Below are 24384 nucleotides of genomic sequence, written 5' to 3' on the forward strand. Positions count from 1 at the left end.
TCACTCCAAATTATAATGATTTTTAAAATATCTTCCTAAATTTTTAATGGAATAGGAAATCTGCGTTTAATGGAAAATTAGGGAAGGATTGATGACAGATTTTTCTAGTTAAATGAGACGGGAATATGGATTATATTTGTCACTGTGTCGTTACCTAATTTTTATGTCGGGGTTATCATTTTATTTCCATCCAACCCATTATATTTTATTTTAGTTAATAAAACAAAAGTTTATTAAATTGAAGGTAAAAACAAGCTTGGAGGCTTTTTATAATATTATTACTTGTATATTAAGGTTTAAAAATTATTATAAAAAAATGATGTAATATTAAAATCTGATAAATATATTTGTTTAGAATGAAAAATATAAATAAAAGCTAAATAAGATAGTCTCCCTTCAAACAAAGACGGTAAACGAGAATGAATTGAATATGCTTTGGTTACTGTGTTTGAAAAGAAAAGAGATAGTTCAACCCTTGCTCCTCACTGACAGAGCTTGACCGACCTTGTTCAAGAGTGAAAGAAGGTTCCTTCAGGGAGAGGCAATGAATGGAATATGCTTTCCCGAGTTCAATCATAAATAGGAAAAGAAGAATGAATAAGGAGTCCTTGTTTACCGGCCATAGAGTAAATGAAAGAATCAATAGGTGAAGAGAGAGTACATTCATTAGCTACTAAACCAACCACAGGTCTCATTGCTTCGGGCCTCTTTATTCAAAGACTCGTTAAATTGGTTCATTAGCTAATTCATTTACTGTCCCTGATGAAGGAGTTCACATGAATCTTTAGTCTTTGTTTACTGTGTTTGAAGAAATAGGTGAAAGAAGGGAGAATGCATCTTGTTTCGTTGAGTCTTGACTTTCTCTTTGGCTATTACCGACTGTAAATGAGCGAAGCCGAGGTTCAGTCTCATTAATCTTTCGTCTTTCCTTCCAGTTCTGTCGAATTAATCTTTAGTATTGATCTTTTACATTGAAGGGAGAGTCAATTCATTAGTACAGTGAAGGGACAGGCAATTGGCTTACCAACCAGTCTTGATCCTTACAAAGGACGATGCTATGGAAGTATGGAATCGAGTCTGTCTGTTCCTGGAAAAGAAAATCAATATATTGCTTATTCTGCCTTTTGAAGAAGGTTCTGTTACTAACATGTTGACTTCCATTGTGGTTAATGTATTTGGATTCAAGGCTCTGCGTGCACCTATCCTTTCCAGTAGAGTCATCAATTCATATTCAATTCTGTAAACTCATGAACCTGTCGGTTTTACAATTCCATTTATTCGCCTATTCAATAGGATACAAGCTAGCCACTAATACGTACAAACGAGGAAAATATAAATTAATTAAATATTAAAAATAAAATAAAATATACTATAAATTAAATCATAAATAAAGAATATTACGATATAATATCTAAGATATATTCCATAAATAATATATACTCTAAATATTATATCTCAATAATAATTATATTAGATTTTTGCAATTATAATGTAAAATGAAAATTATTTATTTGAATGAAAAAGGAGCAAAGATGGAGATGAATAACGCTTCTATCCTGCCTTGTGGACATATAACTCCCAAATAAATGAGAATTATACTAACGATATGATAGTTAAGAAATTGTTAAAAAGAATTAAAAATTACTATTTATACGCATAAAATGCATCTTCTGTTTTTGGTAGCTCAATCGTAAGAATTAAAAAAATTAAAGTAAACAATTTTCCTTGGGTAGAAATGGAATGAGAACTATAGTAAGGATATGATAGTTAATAAATTGTTAAAAGAATAAAAAAAATATTAATGATATGAACCGAGAGACATTAATCATGCAATATACTTCGATAAAGATGTGAAGAAAAAGCAGTTGAAATTATCGAAAGATATTTCAATTCATGCCACATTGAATAACAACAATGAAGCTTATTGTTATAAATTTTGGGTGGATTATAATTTAGAATAACTGTATTTCATTAATGTATTTTAAGACTCTTTATTTACTCTAAACTCGTATATATATATATATATATAGTGGAATAGGTTCAAAGTAAAATGAGCATTTGTGCTTTATTTATCAAATGATTAAGTTTCTTTGCAATTCTACGTAGTTTAGGTTGCATGTAAAATCATTCAAACTCGATATGATCAATCTTGCTTATAGAGTGATTCGAATCTCAAGTATTCTTGCCTTAAGATATTCAATCAACAAGGTAATCCAGATTTTACTCCCCTTATAATGATTTCCATATCATTTGGTATCAGAGCGTTTCTTGCTTGTAGAGTGATCTAAATCTCAAACAAGGGTAATCAAGATCTTACTCCCCTTATAATGATTTCCATATCATTTGGCATCGGAGCTTTTCTTGCTTATAGAGTGATTCGAATCTCAAACAAGTGTTCTTGATTTGAAATATTCAATTAACAGGGTAATCTGAATCTTACTTCACTTATGATTTCCAAATCATTTGGTATTAGAGTTTTTCCTTCGGCTGATTTCCTTATCAACGACTATCTGGCATCACCTTAAATAATTAAAAATTCTAAATTTGGAGTAAATTGAAAGTTTTATTAAAATAACTCAAAATTAAAAGTTTGTAAATAATAAAAATGTAAAATTGAATTATTAAAATCAAATAATATTTGGATCCCTCAAAAATAAAATAAAAAAAAAAAGAATCTCCAAATATATATAATATTAGGTCATCAAAATGAATTTCCCCACTTCCAAGAATGCCCCTTGTGAGTTGGGCGCAACATTTCTGAACCCCATAAATAAATATCAGAAGACTCTCCCACTGACACAAGACGACAGCTCCACAAATCTCCCAAATGAACAACCATTTCCTCCTCCTCCTCCTCTGCTCCGCTCTGCTCTTTCCTCCGCTCATCCACGGCCGTCCCACCGCCGCCGTCCGATCACACGACGGATCTGAAGAATGGGGATACGTCCAAGTCCGACCCAGTAACCACCACAAACCCCTCCATCTCTCCTTCCTGCTTTCCTTCTCTAATTTCTCTAATTTCCTCCCTTTGCAGAAGCTCACATGTTCTGGTGGCTCTATAGAAGCCCCTACAGAGTCGACCATCCCTCCAAGCCATGGCCCATCATCCTCTGGCTCCAGGGTGGCCCCGTAAGACCTAACCCAATTCAATCCAACCCAACTCAACCCACCGTATCTCATAATTGTTCGTTTTAAAACAGGGAGCTTCTGGAGTTGGGATTGGGAATTTCAAGGAAGTGGGCCCATTAGATGCTGCTTTGAACCCGAGAAATTCTAGTTGGATTCATAAAGCCGATCTTTTATTTGTGGTAAATAAAATGAGATAATATCGTACTATTGTGGAGATTCGTGATTCTTATTAATTTTTTTTTTTTGTTCGAAGGATAATCCGGTGGGGACCGGGTATAGCTTCGTGGAGGAGATGAGTTCGTTAGTGAAATCAGATATACAAGCCGCTGTGGATTTAACGACGCTGTTGCAGTCCATTTTCAATAGAGATCAACGGCTGCAGAAGAGTCCGCTTTACATTGTCGCCGAATCCTACGGTGGGAAATATGCCGTCACGCTAGGATTGTCGGCTTTGAAAGCGATTGAAGCTGGGAGCTTGAAGGTTACACTTGGAGGTATGTGATTTGGCTGTCACGTAGGGAATGGAGGTCGTGGGTGAGGTTAATCTCAATTCTCCTAATTCTTGCAGGGGTGGTGTTGGGCGATAGTTGGATTTCCCCGGAAGATTACACGGTACGATTTTTTCTTTTCTTTTTATTTTTTATTTTTAATAAATTTTGGGAAATATTTTAATTTAATTTTATGGAATTTAAATGCGTTTAATATGATAGCCTTAGAAGTAGGTGACATGGATTATTCTTCTAAAGAGGGGTTCACTTAATTGTTGTCACATGTGGGCGAACCTCTTTCTTAGGTATATTATTGTATTTATGTGGGAGGATATAATATAATATCACGTGGGCTCCTCAATATTCTTTCGTTTTAGTTGGAACCATCAGATTACACATGGGTTCCGTCTATATTATATATTCCGGTTCTATATTCTTGGATCTAATTTCAAAATGTCCATTTAACCCATAAAGTCTGGGTTTTAAGAATTTGCCCGTGAGAGAATAGGGGAGGGAGTAGGGAAAGGTTATTCTTGGATGCCTAGATGGACCCATTATCCATTCAACCTTATATTATAGGTTTCTTATAAAATAAATGAGAAATTTTCTAGGGATGGAAAATGAAATAGGAGGTGAGAACCCGACATCAAATAATGAAAAATGTTTTCGTGGGTAACTCGAGTTACCCACGAATTCTTGTAGAGATCCAGTAATTTTAGAAATTTTATGGAGATATAGAATGAAATATAGGAGGTGGGTGAGGACAGGGATGAGAAAGGCTTCTCTGTCCATCCTCTCGATCTCCGCACGAGACATCTCTAACCTAATTTAACAAGAATTTTAGAAATTTCCGTAGAAATTTAAGAGAAATATGGAATGAAATAGGAGATAGGTGGGGACAGAGAAACACCCATCTTCAATCTCGAAACATCTCGAACATATGTAATCTAATTTAGTAGAATAGAACGAAAATAGGAAATAAGAATAGGGTTTGATTGGGAATAGAAAGTTTTTGAGATTGGCAGTTTTCATGGGGACCTCTTCTAAAAGACATGTCGAGGCTGGACGACAAAGGCCTGCTCAAATCCAACACGTGAGTTCGTCTTCTTCCACACCCACACCCATAACTGTTCACAAAATTTCAACTAACTTTGAAAATTAATCACAGTATTGCTAAGAGAATTCAACGCCAGATTCAAAGCGCTCAATTCGTCGCTGCCACGTCATCCTGGAGTGAGCTGGAAGATGTGATTAGTAGCAGTAGTAATGACGTGGTATTACTTCATTTCTTCATATTTCATATATATATATATATATATATATTTTTTTTTTTTAAAAAAACTCAAAATAAATAAATAAAATATATATTTATTTTTAGGATTTCTATAATTTTCTATTGGATGCCGGAGAGGATTCCGTGGCGGCGGTAACAGGAATGGACATGTCAAACGGCGTCGCTTCATTGCGGAGATATTCAAGATATCTCAGCTCCGTCTCCTCGACGGCCGGAGGAGATAACGTCGATTTGTCGGATTTCATGAATCGTATTATAAGGAAGAAGCTCAAAATAATTCCAGACAACGTCACGTTAGTATTATTATTATTATTTTAATTATTTTCTTTTTTTATTCTTAATTATAATTTTCTTTTAATTTTTTTTACAGATGGGGTGGACAGTCGGAATACGTTTTTCGAAGTCTTCAAGAAGACTTTATGAAGCCAAGGATTAACGAGGTATTATTAATTTATATATAATTTCAAAATTTTATTTTAGCCTCCATTAAATATATTTTTTTTTTATTTAGGTTGACGNTTTTTTTTTTTTTTTTTTTTTTTTTTTTTTTTTTGCTTATTCTGGTTAAATTATTTTACGAAAAATTTATAATTTAATTTTTATCAAATAATAAAAACTAATGTTTGATGAAAGTCTCACATCTGCTAATTTAAAGAATGATCATGGGTTTATAATAAAAGAGCACTATCTGTCTTTTTTGAGAAGCCCAAACAAAGCTACGAGAGTTTATGCTCAAAGTGGACAATATCATACTATTGTGTTAGTGGTATTCATCTAACATGATATTAGAGTCATGCCCTAAACTTAGTATTGTGAGCCTCGAAGCCATATTAAAGAATTGTGTTCATGTAATATGATATCAGAGTTATGCCCTAAACTTGACGGTGTCGATATTTATTATTATTAATTTTGTGAAGTGCTTAATTTTAGGGTTTTATAAAACTATATAATAAAAAGAGGGAATTTGTTTTTATTTACAGGTGGACCTCATATGCTCAACCAAGGGAACTGAATCATGGGTTCATAAGCTCAAGTCTCTCTCTCTCTCTTTCTAAATGACTTTGACCATTTTGCCCTTGGATAGAAGGGTATAATTGACACATTGTTTGATTTTTTTAGGTGGGATGGGCTACAAGCTTTTTTAAGTATGGAAAGAACCCCTCTTTACTGTGGAAGTAACAAAGATAGAACCAAAGGATTCACCAAGTCTTACAAAAATCTTCGCTTTTATTGGATTCTTGGAGCTGGCCACTTTGTAAGTCAATCTCTCCTACTTTTTTTTTTTTAGCTTAAATGCGTTTTCGGTACGTAGAGCACTCGGTGAGACGAAGATTTAGGTGAGGTTAGAATTGAGGTTGGAGACGGTGAATATGATCTGCTATCGTACGACCCATTCTCACTACCTTCCTCTTTTCGGTTTAAAAGGAATTTCTTTTCGATTTTCCATTTTCGTTCGTGTAATCTTCTATCCTACGACCCATTTTCACCTCGCTCGTCGGCCAACTTTTTCTTCACTCTTCCATTTTCCTTTGGTTTTCGTTCTCCTCGTTCTCTCGCTAACCTGCTGCTGACCATTTTGTCTGTAACAAAGCTTCTATATTATGGTCGCTTTTTGTGGATAGAGATTTTCTTCATTTGAGTTTTTTCAATGACGGACTTCGGGTCTAGCTCAATAATCTACTAGCAGATCGACTTGACTTTGTGGAAGTACTGAGCGATCGTCATGTTACGTTGTGAGATTGATAACAGATCGTTCTCTAAAAGTTGTAGCCTTGTATTGTTCTTCTTTGAGAATAACATTACGAACGTGTCTCGTGCTACTTTTGGTGTCTTGTCGTCCCAAATGTGCTCTAACATCTCTTCTTCGGTTGTAGTCTTCAAGGCAAAGATTGCTTTGTCTGTCTTGATTCTCCATTTGCGCAAGGTGCTGTTAGAATTCTCCTTTGGCGGTCTATGCTAGTTCATTTACGGAATTCATTCCGGATAGGGGTACATAATCCAACCTTCAACACATGGGCAGTGGCGCAATGTCGGCACACCCGTGTCATTTAACACTACCTTTGAAAGACCCTTTCAAAAGAAGTCACCCAAGATACTCGTCTCGCGTCGCTCGCCCTCACTGTGACACACACATGTGCCACAGAGTAGCTCACTTAGGTCATAGAGCTGACAAGTGTAGACATGATTTTGGTGAATGGTCATACGATGCCGTAGAGCGACAGTCTAATGTTATCAAATTTGAATTTAGAACTGCATACCCAAATTTTCTTTGAAATTCCGACTTTCAAGATTAAGGCTTGGGGCTCTACTCGATCCTTCAACAAACCTATCTTTGAAACTCACGTCGACATTGTTGCCTCTATCTTGGTTGTGCCTTTGCTTTCATGCACATCTTTGTAGTATTTTTTCCCATTTAAATTTCAACATTTTCTTCATCTTGTTTGCCTTTGCAATAAACTCCCTCTTCTTATTATACTTTATGGCAACTGACAGGTGCCGGTAGACCAGCCCTGCGTAGCGTTAGAAATGGTGGGAGCCTTCACACGGTCACCGGCTGCAATTGCTCACAAGTAAACGAACAACACGTGGCAAATAGTAGCTCATTTAGATTTACCATTTAAATAACAAAATAGCAGTACAAAAATAATTGAGCTTCCAATTTATTTCTCCCTTTTTTTTCTTTTAAGGAACAATTTGTTTCATTTCTGCCTATATCAATATCTCAATGATATTTCTACAAATTGTTATAATATTATAATATTTTACATCCCAATTTCATAATTATATTTATTGGAGGGCAATAGAAAACCGAACCGATCAAATTGATGCATGGGTCGGTTTGGTTTTTTGCATAACTTTTAAAAAAACCGAACCGAATCAATTTTTCCCTTTTTATTCTTTTGACTTCCCGTTGTCAACTCTTTGACTCTCATTCAATTGGCCGGTAACTTGGAGAGTTCGACGTCATGAGCAACTGTTACACAAGTTTTATTAAAACTATTATTGGTATAAAAGAAAATAAAACTATTATTGCAAGTGAAGTAACGAGCGTGTTGGGGACATCTACGAGTGACAAGTTTCTTGTTAAGTATGATCTTTGTTTGATCTTGTAATATCAACTAAGTAGTATTTTTTTTTTTTTTTAATTTGAAAAAATAGAACAATTAAAAGTCAAAGGTTATACAATGCCGACGACGTAAAGGAGAAAACGTTTGAGCTCGAAAAGCTTGAGGTTTTCGTATCATGTCGTAAGGCGAGTTTGGAGGGGTTTGAGATATTCCAATTGGGAAAGGAGCTCGATGATTTCAAGGTATGATCCAAAAGTTTGGTTGGTTAAATTCTCCCTCAATGGTTAATAGTTTGTTATGATTCTTCGCTCACGAGCTCTACAAGTTTGGTAAAGGCATAAAAAACTATCGAGGGCAAACGAAGGAGATCGAGTTTTAGATTTTTCAGGCGTTTTTTTTTTTAATGATTTTTAGCTCGTTGTCTTTGTCTCGAGGAGATCTACAATTTTGTGGAAGGGAATGAGAACTATCAAGGCCAAAATCGAAAGTTAGAAATGATGGAAGGAAAAAGTACGTGCATGCAAGGAAAAGAGACTGTTGGCTGGAGGTTAGGGAAGACGAGTCCAATTGGATTAGCTAGTTCAACTCTCCCAAACTTGTTTTCGATTGTGATTAAGGTAGTTGAGCCCGTTTTAGTGCCAGATTTCACATAATTGGATTAACATTAAATTGTGAAATAATAATGAAAGGGACAAATAGTTTAATAGAAAACGAACCACGACGACACTTGGAGCGGCTTTTGAAGAACGAGAGCTAACGTATAATAATTTAGGGAGAACGCTGGCTAAGGCCAACTAAGTAAGTGACCTTACTATAGGATAGACTAGAAACTTGTATGAGTTATGATATATGAAGTATGAGTTATGACGTATATGAGCTATATGAAGATGTTTAATGACGTGATTGATGATTATGATGTATTTGATGACATTATGACGATAAATATGATGATTATGATGCATGATATTGTTACCTTAATATGATGGTGTTTTCATATTAAGCATGATGTATGTTATGAATGCCATGTTGCATCACGTCGAGAAATCAGCCTAGGACACAACCCTAAAGAGCATGAATAACTAATGCACATGTATCACTAAAAAGTAATAGAGAGACGAGACTAGGGCGGTGTTAGAAAGACGTGTTGAAGACGTGAAATTGAGGGACCTCATGCATGTTTATGTGTACATAAGCATCGGGATACTTCCCCTTTTAAGATGATGAGTGCGGACGTACACGTTTTGATAATGATGGTGATCATGTTGAGCATGACACCCAGGGGTCCGCTGACCTCCGTTGCTACAGATAGCTAGCTGGACGATGATGGGTCTAGGGGGGTGCGAACCGCCTGGAGATTTACACTCGCATGTGTGGGTCATGTGTAGGGAAGTACTACACGTCCAAAGTTACTATGGACTGAAGGTCATCCGTAGATGAGATAGAGATAGATCCCTAGAGCATCTTTTGCATGTGTTTGCATTTTTGCATGACCACTGTAGTGGGGTCACTTACTAAGTATTCTTCGAAATACTCGTCACATCATTTTTTAGGTAAAGACAAGGCGCCCATGTATGGCTGACGATGACATGACACGTACATATGATAAAAACATATTTGAATTTCTAGACTTAAGTTAGAACAGGTTGTTTTGCATTTCATATATTAAATTATTTGCATTTTCAGTATTATTTGTTGAACACGTAAGTAAGATTATGATGGTGTTTTTAAAGATGAAGTTGTTTTATTCTTTTGAAAGTTATTCTATAAACGATGTTTTTAAGACTTATTCCACGTATGAGCTTAGCATGAGTTGTTGGTAGCGATTCTAGGTAAATAGAAATTTAGTGTCGTTACAAAATGAATGTGAAGAATGCCATTTTGAATGGTTATATCGTGGAGGAAGTTTATGTAGAATAATCTATCGACTTTCAAAGTTTTGATGTGCCATTTTGAATGATGTGCCTAATCATGTTTATATCGTGGAGGAAGTCCATTGCTAACAGATATTACCCGCTTTGGCCCATTATGTATCGCCGTCAGCCTCACGGTTTTAAAACGCGTTTGTTAGAGAGATGTTTCCAACCCTTACAAGGAATGTTTTGTTCCCCTCTACAACCGATGTAAGATCTCATAATCCACCCCTCTTGGGGGCCAGTGTCCTCACTGTCACACTACTCGATGTCTAACTTTGATACCATTTGCTCAAACCACTACTAACATATATTATCTGCTTTAGTCCGTTACGTATCGCCACCAATCTCACGATTTTAAAACGCGTCGGTTAGGAAGAGGTTTTCAACTCTTATAAGGAATGTTTTGTTCTCCTCTACCACTGATGCGACATCTCACAATAAGTTAAATACACCCTTTGTTGTTCGACACTTTAGTCATTTTCTAAAACACCTTCGAAGGACAATTTGGATTCACTCCCAACAATTCTCAAAAAAAGTGTTTGAACATACGAAATGATCCGCTATGATCAATAGTTTTTTATTTATTTAAGTAACGAATTATGAATTAGAAAATAAATTAAATTTGTTTAAACTATGATAAAAATATTATAGAAATTGTAATAGTTTGGATTTTATTATGATTTTTCACTCACTAGGATTCTATGAGGTAAAGGGAGGCTAAAAGTAGAATTAAGAAGAAATTAAGGAGTAAAAGTAGAATTAAGAAGAAATTAAGGAGTAAAAGTAGAATTAAGAAGAAATTAAGGACTAAAAGTAGAATTAAGAAGGAATTAAGGAGCATTTTTGATATTTGGGGAAAGTTGTCCTAGGATGGTTGCTCAAGGCCGTCGCCGACTCTTGCCAGCTGAAATCAGTCGAGATTCGGGAGTTCCCTAAAGTCTACGAAACAACAAATTCTCAAAAAAATTTACACCAGACGCGCGAAACCACGCGCATCACCTGAAACTTCATCGGCTTCTCACTCCTTGATTCACTCATACGAAACTCTCATCAATTGGAACCCGATCTCTGTAGATTCAACGGATCAAATTTTGGGGGAGTGGCATCGCATCAAATATGCGGCACAGGGGGGGTTGAACTTGCGAGCCTGATGTGAAATGCAGCCAAATTTGTTTCCATTTGGCAGTGTTCTTGGAAACCCTTTCACGTACAATGGTGATTTGAACGAAGGATTCGAGACGTCCAGGTTTCTCTTCTTTGTTCCGTTTTTTCTGCTGCAAGGAGGTGGAATGGACTTGTCTAAGGTTGGGGAGAAGATTTTGAGCTCGGTGAGGTCTGCTAGATCGCTTGGACTTCTTCCTACCCCTACTGATCCTCCGGAGGTAACTGATGGCACTATTGGCGTAGTTCTCGATGTTTATAGGTAGCTGCTGTTTAGTTGGATTTGATTAAAATTGATTATGGTTTACTGATTCCCGAGAGTGCTTTTAAATTCAATTCAAGCATCCTTTAGTTACAATATTCTACCTTCACTAATCAATGCCATTCATAATCATAGAGATAATCAACAGCTTATGTATACAGTTTGATGAATAGGTAGCCCATAATTGAGATGTGTGCTTTTTTTTTTTGGTATTAGAGACATCACATAATTTCAGTAAACCAGAAGAGCTGGTTACAAAAGAGAGGGCGAGAGATGGGATATCTCCCTTCTGAAACCTTGGCCAAAGGGGATTGCAAAAGACATCCCCATTATAGATTCATAAGTTAAGAAAAGTTTCTGAATCACCATGCAAAGCTGTCCAGGGGGAAGTAGTTTGTTTTGTAATATTAAAACAGTAAAATGCTCTGATCCTAGAGGACGTTATTTGATTGATTAAAAAGAAGAAAAATGTGGTGAAGATGAAGGATTTTAGAGCATTAGGCTGGTGAATGGGACTCAAAATTACTCAAAAAAATATTGTGGAAAGGACACACACACACACACACAAAATGAAGACTACTATGTTTGAGTTTCTTGCTTTCAAAATGCTTTTATTTGAGATCGACAAATTGTGGATTATATTCTTATTGCAACTGAAGTTCTTTAAGATTGGAGGGAGGCAGAATGATGGGTTTTTGAAACAAAATTTGAAAAATATTGGTGCATTTAAGTAAAAGATGAAGTGGAGCAGGTGAATTATCTTCTTTTCCTCTGTCCATTTAGCTGGAATTCTTGGTGCCTGTTTAGGCAAGAAATAGTGTTCGATAATTATGTGGTCTAAAATTTTAAGGAAAAACAAAAGTTTTATCTATACTACCATTCTCAGACCGCCGATAGAAAACAAAGTGATTCAACGTATGCTTATTCGTACCAAATTGCTCAAGTGCTCGACTAAATATACCAAACCATGCTTGTGGATTTTGTTTCAATTTGTGTAAAGATTTTCTAAGGTGACAAACTTTTTCACTCTCTCCTTGGGCAACAAATCCTAGTGGTTTCTCCATATAAATTTCCTTGTTAGGATCACCATTTTGAAAAACATTCTTAATGTCAAGCTAATGCAAAGGCCAACATTGAGTAGCAACCATTGAAAGAAACAATCAGATAGAAGTTAATTTAGCAACATGAGGGAATGTAGCAGAATAATCAATCCTATAGATTTAGGCATAGCCTTTAGCAACATGATGTGCTTTAAAACAAGCTACTGATCTGCTGGATTAACCTTGATTTCAAACACCCATTTACACCAAATTACTTTCTTTCATACAACATGAAAAACTAAGTCTCAAGTACCATTCATCTAAAGAATTAGTCTCCATAATCATTGTATTATGCCAACTAGGATTCATGAACAGAGTCGAGGCAAAGGTAGACTCAAGGAACGTAATAAAAGAATACGTGGACGATGACAAACAAAGAAATATGATAAGTACACATGCGTTTACCTTACGAAGGGCAATGAGAAGGGTATCAGTTGGTTCTAGATCAGATGTTGAAGAATCTATTGGTATATGATGTGCTTGAAGGCCATTGTGGTGGCCGTTTGGAGTATACTTGAGTAATGGGTGAATGGGGAGGAACAAACACTAAAGGAGATGGAGTAGGGGAGAGGTAATCATATAGATAAATAGATTGCCATCCTCCCTCTAACGTTGACTTGACAGTGATGAACTAAAAGGCAGATCTTCGAAAAACTTAACATCGAGAGAAATAGGTACCTGGTAAGACTAGGATAATAACTATGATTTCGTTTTCGAACATGAGAATAGCTGATGAGGACTTGGGGTCTAACTTGGTACGATGAGGACGAACATCTTGAACAATACAAGTGCAATTAAATATTTATGGTGCAATGGAAAACAGATTTTGTTGGGAAGAGAACACGATAAGGGATCTCACTATTAAGAACAAATGGAAGCATTTTATTAATTAAGAAGCAAGTTGTGAAAATTGCGTCAGCCCAAAAAGGATTTGGAAATGATAATGCTCTTGAGGTTTCAAGTAAGTGTGTATACAATAAAGAACTATACATAATAACCTATATTATGCTGAATCATAGCATAGTGTTAGTAAGGAAAATAAAAGCACCAAGAAGCCTTGAAACGAGCTAAATCATAGCAATCAAGCCAAAAAAGGTGCTTATCCTTTGATATTGTCCCATCTATAACTCAGATAAAATAACTTTAATAATGTTAACCTATAAAACATTTGCATTTGGAGCCAATGCGGGGTCAATAAGCAATGGAAGAACATTAGCCTTGAATATATTGGACAAGACTCAATGAAAATTGAAAAATGAGAATAACTTGAGCCAGCAAGCTCGAAAATAGGGGCACTTCAAGAAAATATGATTAAAAAAATCCCCATCCGAAAAACACAATACACAGCTGTGAACAAGGCTTTGCTTATTCAAAGTTTTAAAAATTTAGTTTTAAAATGGACAAGACCCTGTTCTTTTAGTTTTAAAAATTTGACTAGGATTTATGGATGATATAAAGTTACAATAAAGGGAAGAGAGTGAAGCCTTGAATCAAGGGACGTTATGGAGCACTCCACCAATCAGTAAAATGTGAATGAACACTATAATTGATCTTATTTGGGATTTTAGTTTTCCAAAATCCAAACAGATGTGAACAAAGCTTTGGATATTAAAGAATTACTTTTGGTCTCATTAGTCAAGGGCCTAGTAGAAAATCAAGTTGCTTATTCAAAGTTTTATTTACTTCCTTGTATATATATGTGTATATGTATGTATGTATATATATATATATATATATATATATATATATATATATATATTTGACAAGAAACGAAGCTTTCCATTGAATAAATAAAAAAAAGACTAGTGCTCAATAGATACAAACATGAGTGAATGAAAACAAAAAAAATACTTCCTTGTATGCAGGATAGCTATAATTTCTCCTTCCTTTTATAGGCCTAGGCAAATAGTAATATTGTGTGAATATTACTATTTTGTACCCAATGAAATGTAAGCAAAATTGTTTTCACACTTAGCTACATGGTATCAAAGCTTAGGAGTTCTTGAAACCTTAGTTACCCCAATAATTGAAACCTAGCCATGATCTTCTTCCTAGACCTAGTTGGTTCAACGCAGTTGTCCATTTGCCGACATTCTCACATCGTAGTCAATCATATCCACCACCTCTCTGATAGAACTTTAGTTGTGTGCCACCTCCCGTCTGTGTTCATCATTGACCATCTCTTTTCCCTCATCCTCATAAACCATCCCGGCTTTCTTCCTTGTCCATTGTGACATTTGGGACCCTCAATGGTAAATGGTATTATTGGGGAAAGTTGGTTTCTTCTTTTAGTTGATTATCACAATCGTTTGAGTTGATAAAATTGAAACTAAACTATGCAAAATCTTTCATGAAGTGGTCCAAAATCAATGTCAGGCTAATATGAAAATGCTCAAATTGATATTGCTCGAGAGTTCTTCAACTCCACTTTTTGAGCCTACGTTTGGAATTGTTCATCAAAGTTCTTGTGCTGATGCACCCAAACAAATAGTGTGGTTGAATGCAAGGATCATCATCTTCTTGAAGTAGCCTGGTCACCCATGGCTTTGTGGTAAGTAGAACTAGTGATCATAGCTATTTTTCTGATTTTGATTTTGATTGGAAAGAGAATAAGAGGGAGGTTGAGGAAGACAAATGTTCTATTCTAGTGAGTTTGAAAAATGGGCCTTGCAGTACAAAATATGAGGGGTTTCTCACATCTTCGATGGAAGTTCGAAGTGTTGATGAGAATATTGAAGCTTCAGCTTAAAAAGTAGAGATCAAAGTGCGAAGGAAGCTTTTGGAGTCAAATGTGCATAGTTCATTTGAAATCTGGTATTCATTTTGTTTTTATTTCTTCTCAATGAAAGTTTTGTTTCTCATATTTTTGTTTTCATCTGCAAGAGATGAAAAAAAGCTGCTGAAAATTGGTGAGAAATTAAATCTTCGAAAATGTATTGGTTCATATGGACTTGATTTATATTAGAAAAGAAAAAGAAAAAGAGAGAGAGAAAGTTGATTAGAGGAGGGGAAAATGTGAGAACAAGGGAGTTTTAGTTGCTGGGTATCTGAAGGTTTTTGGGTCATACTCTCCATTTTATTTTTGTCTTGATGTAACTAAAGTTGGCTGATAAATTTGTTTGGGATGTTTAATTGTGGTTGATAGTTCTTAAGGATTCTTTATGCTCTCTTGATTTCTGTTCTTTGCTTTTTCTCGATCCTTTCGAAGGCAACAACTTGGTGTATTTAAGGTATTCATAGCTAGTATCAAAGGTTATGAAAAATATATGGAGAGATCTATTCTCTTTCAAGAGTTGAAGGCTTTGGAAATAGTATTTTTGCTCGATGTAGGGCATTCACATGCTTCATCTTATGCTGGGTTCTTGGAAGTTTCAAGTGTTTTATTTATTGCAGCGTTCCTAGTGTTAATCAAGTGCTTGAAGGTGGTCTTGGCCTGTTTTCTGTGGCTTTTTTCGGAGTTCTTTGTTGGTGTCCTTCCTTTCAAGATGGAAAGCTTTGGAAAGCATATGCTTTTTTTGGGTGCTTTGTTGCGTTTGTTCTTTTTTGTATGTGCTTTCTTTGTATTTTTCTTATTCTTGGACTTTTTTCATTTTATCAATAAGAAGAATGGTTTCTTTGAAAAAAGAACAACCTAAAGAGATCAAAAAGCACCCTAATAGAATGGGTCCAAATCAATCTTGAAGGCATGTCCCATTAATGTGAATATAAGTAGATTAAATAATTTCATGGGGAACATCACTTTCTAGTTAAAGAGAATAAACACCCAAAAATTTCCAGCAAAGTTGCAATCAAGTAAAATGGTTTTATATTTTATGTTCATTGTTTAGGGTATTGTAAGTGGTATAGTGACTTTGCTGTCATACTTCGTTGCTTCAACTTATTATTTCAGTCCCTTCTTGCATATGGAGCACCAGCCAAGGGGGATAGACAACCAAGGAAGCCATCTTTTTTAGTTTTTCCTAAGAAAAATTGACTAGGGTTTAACATAGTTTTTGAAAGTAGATTTGAAATCAAAGCAAAGTGTTAGTAAAGAAGCAAAATTTTTAAAATAGGGGGAAGAAAGGTGTCAAATGAGCTATTAACGAATAACTTTTTGCATTTTCTTTTATTTAAAAAATATGACCTATTGGTGCTCAATAATTTATTTTCTACCTTATTGAGCAGGTGCAGGTTCCCGCACGTGCTGTGGCTGCGGCAGCTGTTGCCCGTGCACTTGCTGGATTGCCTCCTCATCAGAGATTTAGTCTCCCATCTAGCTCTGAAGAACTGAGCTCAATATATGGCAGTAGAAGTCATGGTCACGAAGTAGAGGAACTAGAGGAAGTATTCTATGAAGAGGTACTACTTGCTATTGCTACTGTCATTTACTTGGGATCATTCATTTACAGGCACGACTATTGTTAATACCGTGTTGCATTTTCAAAATTCTAGAACCTCTTATTAATTCACCAGATGTATTTCAGATTAAATTATAATTTAAGTTCCTCAACATTTAGACACTTTAAAAAATATCTAATAGATCATTGAACTTTTAATTACGTGTTTAATAGATACTCGATCTTAAAAATTGTGTAATGAGTCCAACTTTATTTTATGCTAATAAATTTTTGAACTTTGCAAATTTTTTTTTCTAATATGTCATAAACCTATTTCACATTTCGAAAAATATTGAAAGTTTATGGTCTTAGTGGCCCTACAATTTTATTTTAGGTCTAATAGGTTCAAACATATCAGAGAGCTATTCAACACAAAATTGAAATTTATGGACTTTTAGATCCAATATTGAAGGATCAAAGACTAAACTTGTAATTTGACCAAGTATAAGTGTAATTCTCATGTTCTTTTTACACACTAGTGAAGTTTTTAATGCAAATTACTTCACCCTCTACTGTTTCTGCTTTGCTCTTGGAGCTTAGTAGATTCTTTCCTGCATTTGTGCCTGGGGTAAAGAGCACTGAATTGATTCTTAATTCTTACCGCAGGATTTTGACCCAGTTAGGCATGTGTTAGAGCATGTTCCATCAGAAGAAAATGATCTGGAATATCTGGAGAAACAGGTAGCTTTCCAGCTACTCGATCTAACCCTACAATTGTAGATATCTGCCTCATAAGCGGTGGATAATTTCTTTTTAATTGCACCTGCATTTTTTTTTTTAATAAGCAACAATTTTATTGGTATATGAAATTTATAAAAAGGACATTAAATCTGCGGTGATTACAGAAGACCTTCCCAATTGGGTAAGAGGGAGACATAGCTTTAGGAAGCAAACAATATTAGACAATTACACAAAAAAATAATAAGGGTAAACAACAAGATCAAAGAGCCTTGCATGGGACTGTTCTGTATCTAATAAAACCCTTGTGGAAGGAATGACCTTGATTTAAAGAATATTTGTGTAATTCCATTAAATAAGGGAAGTACTTGACCTCCCTAATATATCTGTATTTTTATCTAGTATCTAGAGATTTATTTAGATTTAATGTTACCTAGTATCTAGGGATTTAGTTATCCTTTTTATCTTTCATTTACCGTTTGTTCTGCATCCTTTTGTTATTTACAGTGTCATTTTGAGTTTTCGTCCTTTTTCATTTTTCTTTCTCATGTCAATCTAAAATATTCTGTATTTATTCTTATTCCCAATATAATTGCACACTAGGGTACTAACAGTCATCTGCTGCTTTAGTGCACCTTTAATTATTATAGTCATTAATAAACATATCCAATTGATCTGATCGCAGTTATGATCCTTATATCTAATTTCATGATTCAACTTTGACTTTCGTTTCTCTTCCCATTGACTAATTCTTGAATAAATTTCTTTCAAGGCTACAACGAGATTAGCTCAACTTGATAAAGTGGCTGAACGGTTATCTCGTCATGTAATGGAGCATCATGAAGTGATGGGTACTGCTCTCTCTCTTTGATCCTCCTACTCCCCTTCTCCAAGGGGTGTAGTCTTGGAAATGTTCTTGTGTTTGGCTTGGTTGGAGGATTGATGTTTCTCTTTGGTAAATTTGAAGTTGATGCTCTCACATCAATCTTTGACTTAGGTTTCTCTATATGAAGTAGAGTTCAATTTCTACTGAAATTTTTTATGTTTAAGCATATTCATCTGGTGGTTCAATCTGCTTTTTCCCCCCAAGTTTCTTAGGTTTTATTTTTTGGTTTATTTTTATTGCAAGCGTTGGGGATATATGGGTTGTTTGATCCCTTTTTAGTTGGTTTTGGGTGTTTCTGTATGGTTTGATGTTTTTTTTGGGACATTATGTTGATAAGAAACAATTTTATTGATGTATGAAATTACAAAAGATGGGGTAGGTAGATAGAGGCCTCAATCCAAAGGAGTTACAAAAGATTTCTCCAATTGGACCAAAGTGTTATAGAACTATAAGAATGGAAAAGAGAAGACAATATACACCAAGAGATGGCTAAATAATGTAGTGCAAATATGTCTTATCAAATGGTGTCTCCATGCTAAAAAAATGCCATTCTCATTCCAAGTAACCCAAAAGAAAGCTCTAATAAGCTTCAACCAAAGGAGCTTCTTCTCCTTCTTGAGCAGTGACCAGAGTGAGTGAGTGAGAGAAGGCAGTGGACGTCATATGGCAAAGCCACGGCCCAGTTCAATGCCTAAAGAAGTTGAACGGAGTTGCACTAAAGAATTAAATCTTTTTTCTTAAGTGGGAGTACATAAACTAATAAAACGCATAATGGAGTGATCTGTGGTTAGGTCTATTAAGATCATAACATTGAAAGATTTAGCTCCACTAAGAAGTCAAGAAAGGAAATTAAGTATCGTTTGGCTCTCTTTTTGTATCACACACACCAATTAGGAGAGAGAGAATTAGGTTTCTCAGTTGAACTTCATCCAAGCCCAAATAAGGGTTGTACATTTAAGGAGGCTTGCCATTATATTTTTAGGTTAGTTACGAGATAAAACTAATAAAACTACTGTTTCTTAAAGGAAGAAAAAAGAAAAAAAGGAACATGCTGAAGATTTGTTTTGTCCTCTTGTTTGCTTTTTTTTTTCCTGCTTGGATTTACAAGTCTAAGCACTTGTATATTTATCCATAACTACTCTTGGTGCTTTTGAGAAATAAGAAATGAACTTTCGGTTGATAGATGAAAATAATCAAAATGTTGAAAAATACAACCTGCCAGATGGAGGGAAAAATAAAGCAAACGAAACAAAGGAGATAAAAATCCCTAATTAATCCAAAAGACAATGGTCCAGTATAAAACCAAAGATCACAGTACAACAATACTTTCCACAAATACCAGGCCAAGTTAAAGGACCCCGAATAGCCACCAGCTAAAAGATCTCCAGCGATCTTCAAAGCAACAACCGCCTAAACTACTCTCTTAAATATCACGCATTATGAGACTTATCAAGATGGAAAACAAAGATCTCAAAAGCATAGCAAGAATAACCTGTAAATTGCTCAAGTGGCCAAATAAACGTAATTTGTAACAAAATTAACAAAATGAGTTTAGATTAGGAATAGTTCATGTCTTTCTAAATAAGAATGTTGCCGTTTTAACCTTGGTCTCTTCCTTCACACAACATTGAACATGGAATCCTTCCAGATTTCCAATAATTAGTGGTTTAATTCCTATTACCCATTCTTATTTAATCTACTGTTTGATGTGCATTAGGCAGGTCGTTATCCTAACCTCCTCACTTAGAAATCCACTAACCCAATCATAAAGCTGTAGTTTATGAGCAACCGCTTCCTTTTATTTCTCCCAAACTTCAAGGAAATGGAGTTGTGTGTGTTAGCCAAACAACCTCAAACAAGAACAATGAAAACACTAAAAAAGAACCAGATAGAGAAGAGCTAAGGATCCTAGATTAATAGAAGCATCCCTAATCCTCACCCAAGAGTATTTAGTTCACATCTCAAGTTAAGAAATGAGAACTACCCGGAAATGCCAATTAGGATTGAAGAGAAAATAAAATGAAGAAACAAGAAGGTTGCCTAAAGAAGTAGGTTGCAGCTCCTCTTCCTTTTTCCATCTTTTTCTCCTTGATATATTCTCTAGTTTTTCTCTCTTACATGCCACCCTCTCTTACCAAAAACTTCATCTTTAATAAGCTTTCGCCTTTTAGTTTCAGAGTTGAATAGACTAGATAGGTCCCCATGGCAGCTCTCCATTGACTGGACTAGTCTGATTTGGTTAATAACAGCCAACTCAATTAAATGTTTTGTTCTCACGTGTAGCTTCATTTGAACTTTGCTCCATAAATTGGTGGATGAATTCTAAAAGAATTCCAAGTTTAGCTTTGCAACATGGGAATAAAATGCATATCAAAACTGCATATCAAAATAAGCATGAATACCTTAGTAACTCCAAAACCCTCAAGCAATGAAGATCATCCTATGCTCTCTTCATGCATTCAATACGAATTGACGACTTTGAATCATGAAAATAATAACCTTCTACTCAAATACAAGAAATTTCAGCTCTAAAGCTAATAACTCTAATTTGGGAATGAAGCCCTTTGGGGCAAGCAAGACAAAGTTTTTGTAATTACTCCATTTGTGCTATCTGTGCTAATTAGGATTTTTGTAACCTCCATTACCTTTTTGTATATTTTATTACATTCTCTCAAAAAGACAAAGAAAATTGAAAGAAAGTAATGTGTAAATGAATAAAAAATCTCTTTGTACAAGATTCCGTTGTGGATTTTCTTCTAGTTCTCTACTGTGCCATGATGAGCGTACGTCAAAATTTTGAATAACAGTCTCCAGTGGATGTAATACACTTCTTTTAATTGTGGTGGTAGTTCCAAAATGTTGTTTGATAATGGAAATCTGTTTTCTTGTTTGTTTCGTAAGGGCTATCTAGATGGAAAAAGGCTTAATTTTGGAATTGAATGATAGTTTGATGAGGTTTCGTTTCTTACTTTTGGCCAGTGAAGGGGATGCATTTGGTCAGGGAGTTGGAAAAAGACTTGAAGATTGCGAATGTCATCTGCAGGGTAGGTCTTTTTTAGCATGTTATGGTCGTCTAACAAATTTCAGCTTTTTAACCCACATTTTGTTATTCTGCACTTGTTTAGTTTTCCTGCTAGGGTACTCTGGTGTAACATTAATTCTGATGTTTGTAGAATGGGAAGAGACACCTAACTTCGTCAATGCTTGAAGTCTCTAGAGATCTCATTGTAAACTCTAATTCGAAGAAGAAACAAGCACTTCTGGTACATCTTTTTATTCTACAAGAAAAGTTTCCTTATGCTGAAATTCTTCCTTTGTTATTTTTTCTCAAGTTGATGAGAATCCAGAGATATTTATCTCTATTTTTTAGTGTTTTGTTGGCTTTTTTCTCATTGTTGTTCTTTTTTTGCTTTCCAATTATCACATTTTTACAATAAAAAATTTGGTTTCATGTTCAGAAAAGTTATCACATGTTTCTATTTCCAGCAATCATGTTTGTTGCCTTACGGAATGTAGGTTTTATTATCTCAAATAATTTCTGCCAACAAGATAAAGCATAAAAGCAGGTGATTTAATCTCTCTGAATCCGACAGCACATATAGATGGCACGAGTGATAAAAATGACATCTTCCTTTTCAAAACTTAGGTAGTATTTAAATTACTATTAATGATAATCCACATAAGAAGGCTGATCCTCTTCGGACGTTTGACTTCCATAATGCCAAAAATATGTCTTTAGGAATAGGAGAAGATGCTGTCAAATGCTTCTAAGAGATTTAACTAAGAACACAACTGAAGATCAATACTCCAATACTTCAAATATTCAACGATCTTGGCAGCTTCCAATTCAGTAAGAAGAGAGCTAAACTAATTAAATCTCTCATCTTTTAAGAATCTTCCACAAATAATCTTCCAAGACAGACACCTATCGTCCCAAAAATCAGCAGCTTTACCGTGAGGAAGTAGTGAGACATTGAAGAGACTAGGAAACTAAAGCTTGAAAGGGTAATCACCTATCCAACCATCATGTGAAAATGAATTCCTTTTTACAATGCCAAGAACAAAATTAAAATGTTTATCAACTTTTATCCAGTTTTTTTAAATGTTAAGCCAAGGGCTTCTAAGACTCACTTTCCTTTTACTTCTTGTGATAAAGGATCTATACCATGAATACTCATCGCCACCTTTTCCCAAGGTGAGTCAGAGTCATTACAAAATCACCAAAGAGCTCGAGGAAGCTCATCACTTAGTCTTAGATCTAATATTGAGGAATCCTCTAGCACAAGCATATGCCTTGAGCTTCTTGTTTGGGAAAAACTTGAGTAATAGATGGATGAATGGACACTAATATCGAAGTGGACTAATAAGATGATGACAACTCTCGACTAGATAGATAGGATGAAGTCACCTTTTAACTAGAATAAACCGCATATAAATAAGATGATCATTGTTCCCCATCTCTTGATTCCTAATAAAAATGATGAAGAGAAGGGAGCATCCTCAAATAACGTGTCCTTGAACTCAAGTTGAAGTCTAGCCAAAATGCTCATTATAGTCATCATTGCATTGAGCATTGACACTAATGGATAACAATATGTTGAACGCAACCCTCTCTTAGATTTCATGCAATAATTTTGTGAGTGGATATTCTTCACTTTTCCTTTAAAGTATAGGAGTTTCATGTATTAACATGCAAAAGAAAAACGAAGAAGCGTGTGATGTGATCTTGGAACCGCTTGAGAATGACAATTCTTACTCATGGTCGTTAGCATCAATTCCATTTGGTATATATCATTTGGCATTCGAGCTACGTTGATATAATATGAGTATATGGGTGGTTGCAATTATTTGTCGACCCAATACTATGACCAGAACTTCCGATCACAAATGTCACTATTTGAAAATCCTATTTGTCACAAGAAAACTCTCAACTCTAAAATCGTGTGGTCGAGAGGTTTGAGAAAAAGAAAAAAAACATTTACATATATGTATTGCATACAAACTTTGTGGGCCAAGACATGGAGACCCTCTCTCTGTTACTACCCAAGTCTGCGATCGAATTATGAGTCTCTCGTAGGTGGAGGTAGACGGTGTTTGTGTGGAGGAAGACGTAGAATTCTTTTCTCAACCTATTTTGAATAATTGTTAGGCTCTGATAGAAAGAATTTTAATACCTTTGAGTTAAAGTACTCAAGACTAAATTGAAAATTTTTAGGTCCCATCTTCATTGATGTTTGTGATTATTTATATCAGTTGTATAATAACCATTGCTACATCAATGGAATCATGACTCAATCATGGAGGATCATCCTCCTAAAACAAAGGAAACAAAATAGAAATAAAAGTGGATTCCTTATAATCATTGCTACATCCATGACTCGATCATGGAGGACCATCCTCCTAAAACAAGGGAAATATCTAAATATAGAAATGAAACTGGAGGACTCCTCCTTACAATAGAGAAATTGAAAAAAAAAAAAAAAAACTGCATAAAAAAAATTCAACCAATGGGTTCCACACTTGATTGCTTCTTTCTGCCATGAGTGTAACGCGTGTATACTTGTTGTGGCATTGTATCACGAATAGGGGTTGCACCCTATTCGTCCTTACAAGGTACCTGGTCAACCTAAGGAGGCTATGGAACTCATGGCTAGGTACTAGGATCAAGATACGCGAAACAATAACTCATAGTCCATGAAAACCACAACTAGCACTCTATGGAACATAGCGATAGTCCAACTCATAACTAGGGAATAACGAGCTATCCAAACCCTATATTAGGCGTAATAAACGTATAAAGGCATACAACATGTTGGTCATGCTCATTAAGGGATAATATTCCAACCTCACCATATTGGAAAGCATAACGACCTAATAATCCACCAGAGTTCACAAATCATGCGTGCGGAAGCTATATAACTGTAAATAGAACTAAGTTGTAAACGGTTCACATTATTGAAGCACAACTGTCATGAGAATAGGTCAAACTAGGCTCCTAAACATAATGCTCCAATCATTGACCTCGATCC

At 35.2% G+C, this 24384-nt stretch overlaps 2 protein-coding genes and 1 long non-coding RNA gene across 3 annotated transcripts in view; all 3 read left to right on the top strand.

Annotated features, from left to right (window-relative positions):
* The first annotated feature begins 2762 nt into the window (after window positions 1-2762).
* Window positions 2763-5384, top strand: LOC111798911 (serine carboxypeptidase-like 51). The gene is made up of 9 exons (XM_023682261.1): window positions 2763-2960; window positions 3035-3129; window positions 3201-3308; window positions 3383-3623; window positions 3698-3741; window positions 4643-4710; window positions 4786-4891; window positions 4996-5204; window positions 5282-5384. The coding sequence occupies exons 1-9, from the start codon at window positions 2828-2830 to the stop codon at window positions 5370-5372; spliced, it is 1095 nt and encodes a 364-aa protein (XP_023538029.1). The 5' UTR covers window positions 2763-2827; the 3' UTR covers window positions 5373-5384.
* A 452-nt stretch (window positions 5385-5836) lies between these two features.
* LOC111798912 lies at window positions 5837-7677 on the top strand. Its single transcript, XR_002815739.1, has 3 exons — window positions 5837-5944; window positions 6031-6166; window positions 7405-7677. It is a non-coding gene; the product is annotated as an uncharacterized LOC111798912 (long non-coding RNA).
* A 3062-nt stretch (window positions 7678-10739) lies between these two features.
* Window positions 10740-24384, top strand: part of LOC111798481 (syndetin-like) — a 30821-nt gene continuing 17176 nt past the window's right edge. Inside the window, exons 1-6 of the mRNA XM_023681655.1 lie at window positions 10740-11274; window positions 16580-16753; window positions 17398-17472; window positions 18242-18320; window positions 21335-21399; window positions 21529-21618. Coding sequence (XP_023537423.1) covers window positions 11050-11274; window positions 16580-16753; window positions 17398-17472; window positions 18242-18320; window positions 21335-21399; window positions 21529-21618 — 708 coding nt within the window. The 5' untranslated portion in view covers window positions 10740-11049. The remainder of the gene's footprint in view (window positions 11275-16579; window positions 16754-17397; window positions 17473-18241; window positions 18321-21334; window positions 21400-21528; window positions 21619-24384) is intronic.

This window comes from Cucurbita pepo, chromosome LG07, assembly GCF_002806865.2.
Source record: "Cucurbita pepo subsp. pepo cultivar mu-cu-16 chromosome LG07, ASM280686v2, whole genome shotgun sequence".
NCBI classification, from domain to species: domain Eukaryota; kingdom Viridiplantae; phylum Streptophyta; class Magnoliopsida; order Cucurbitales; family Cucurbitaceae; genus Cucurbita; species Cucurbita pepo.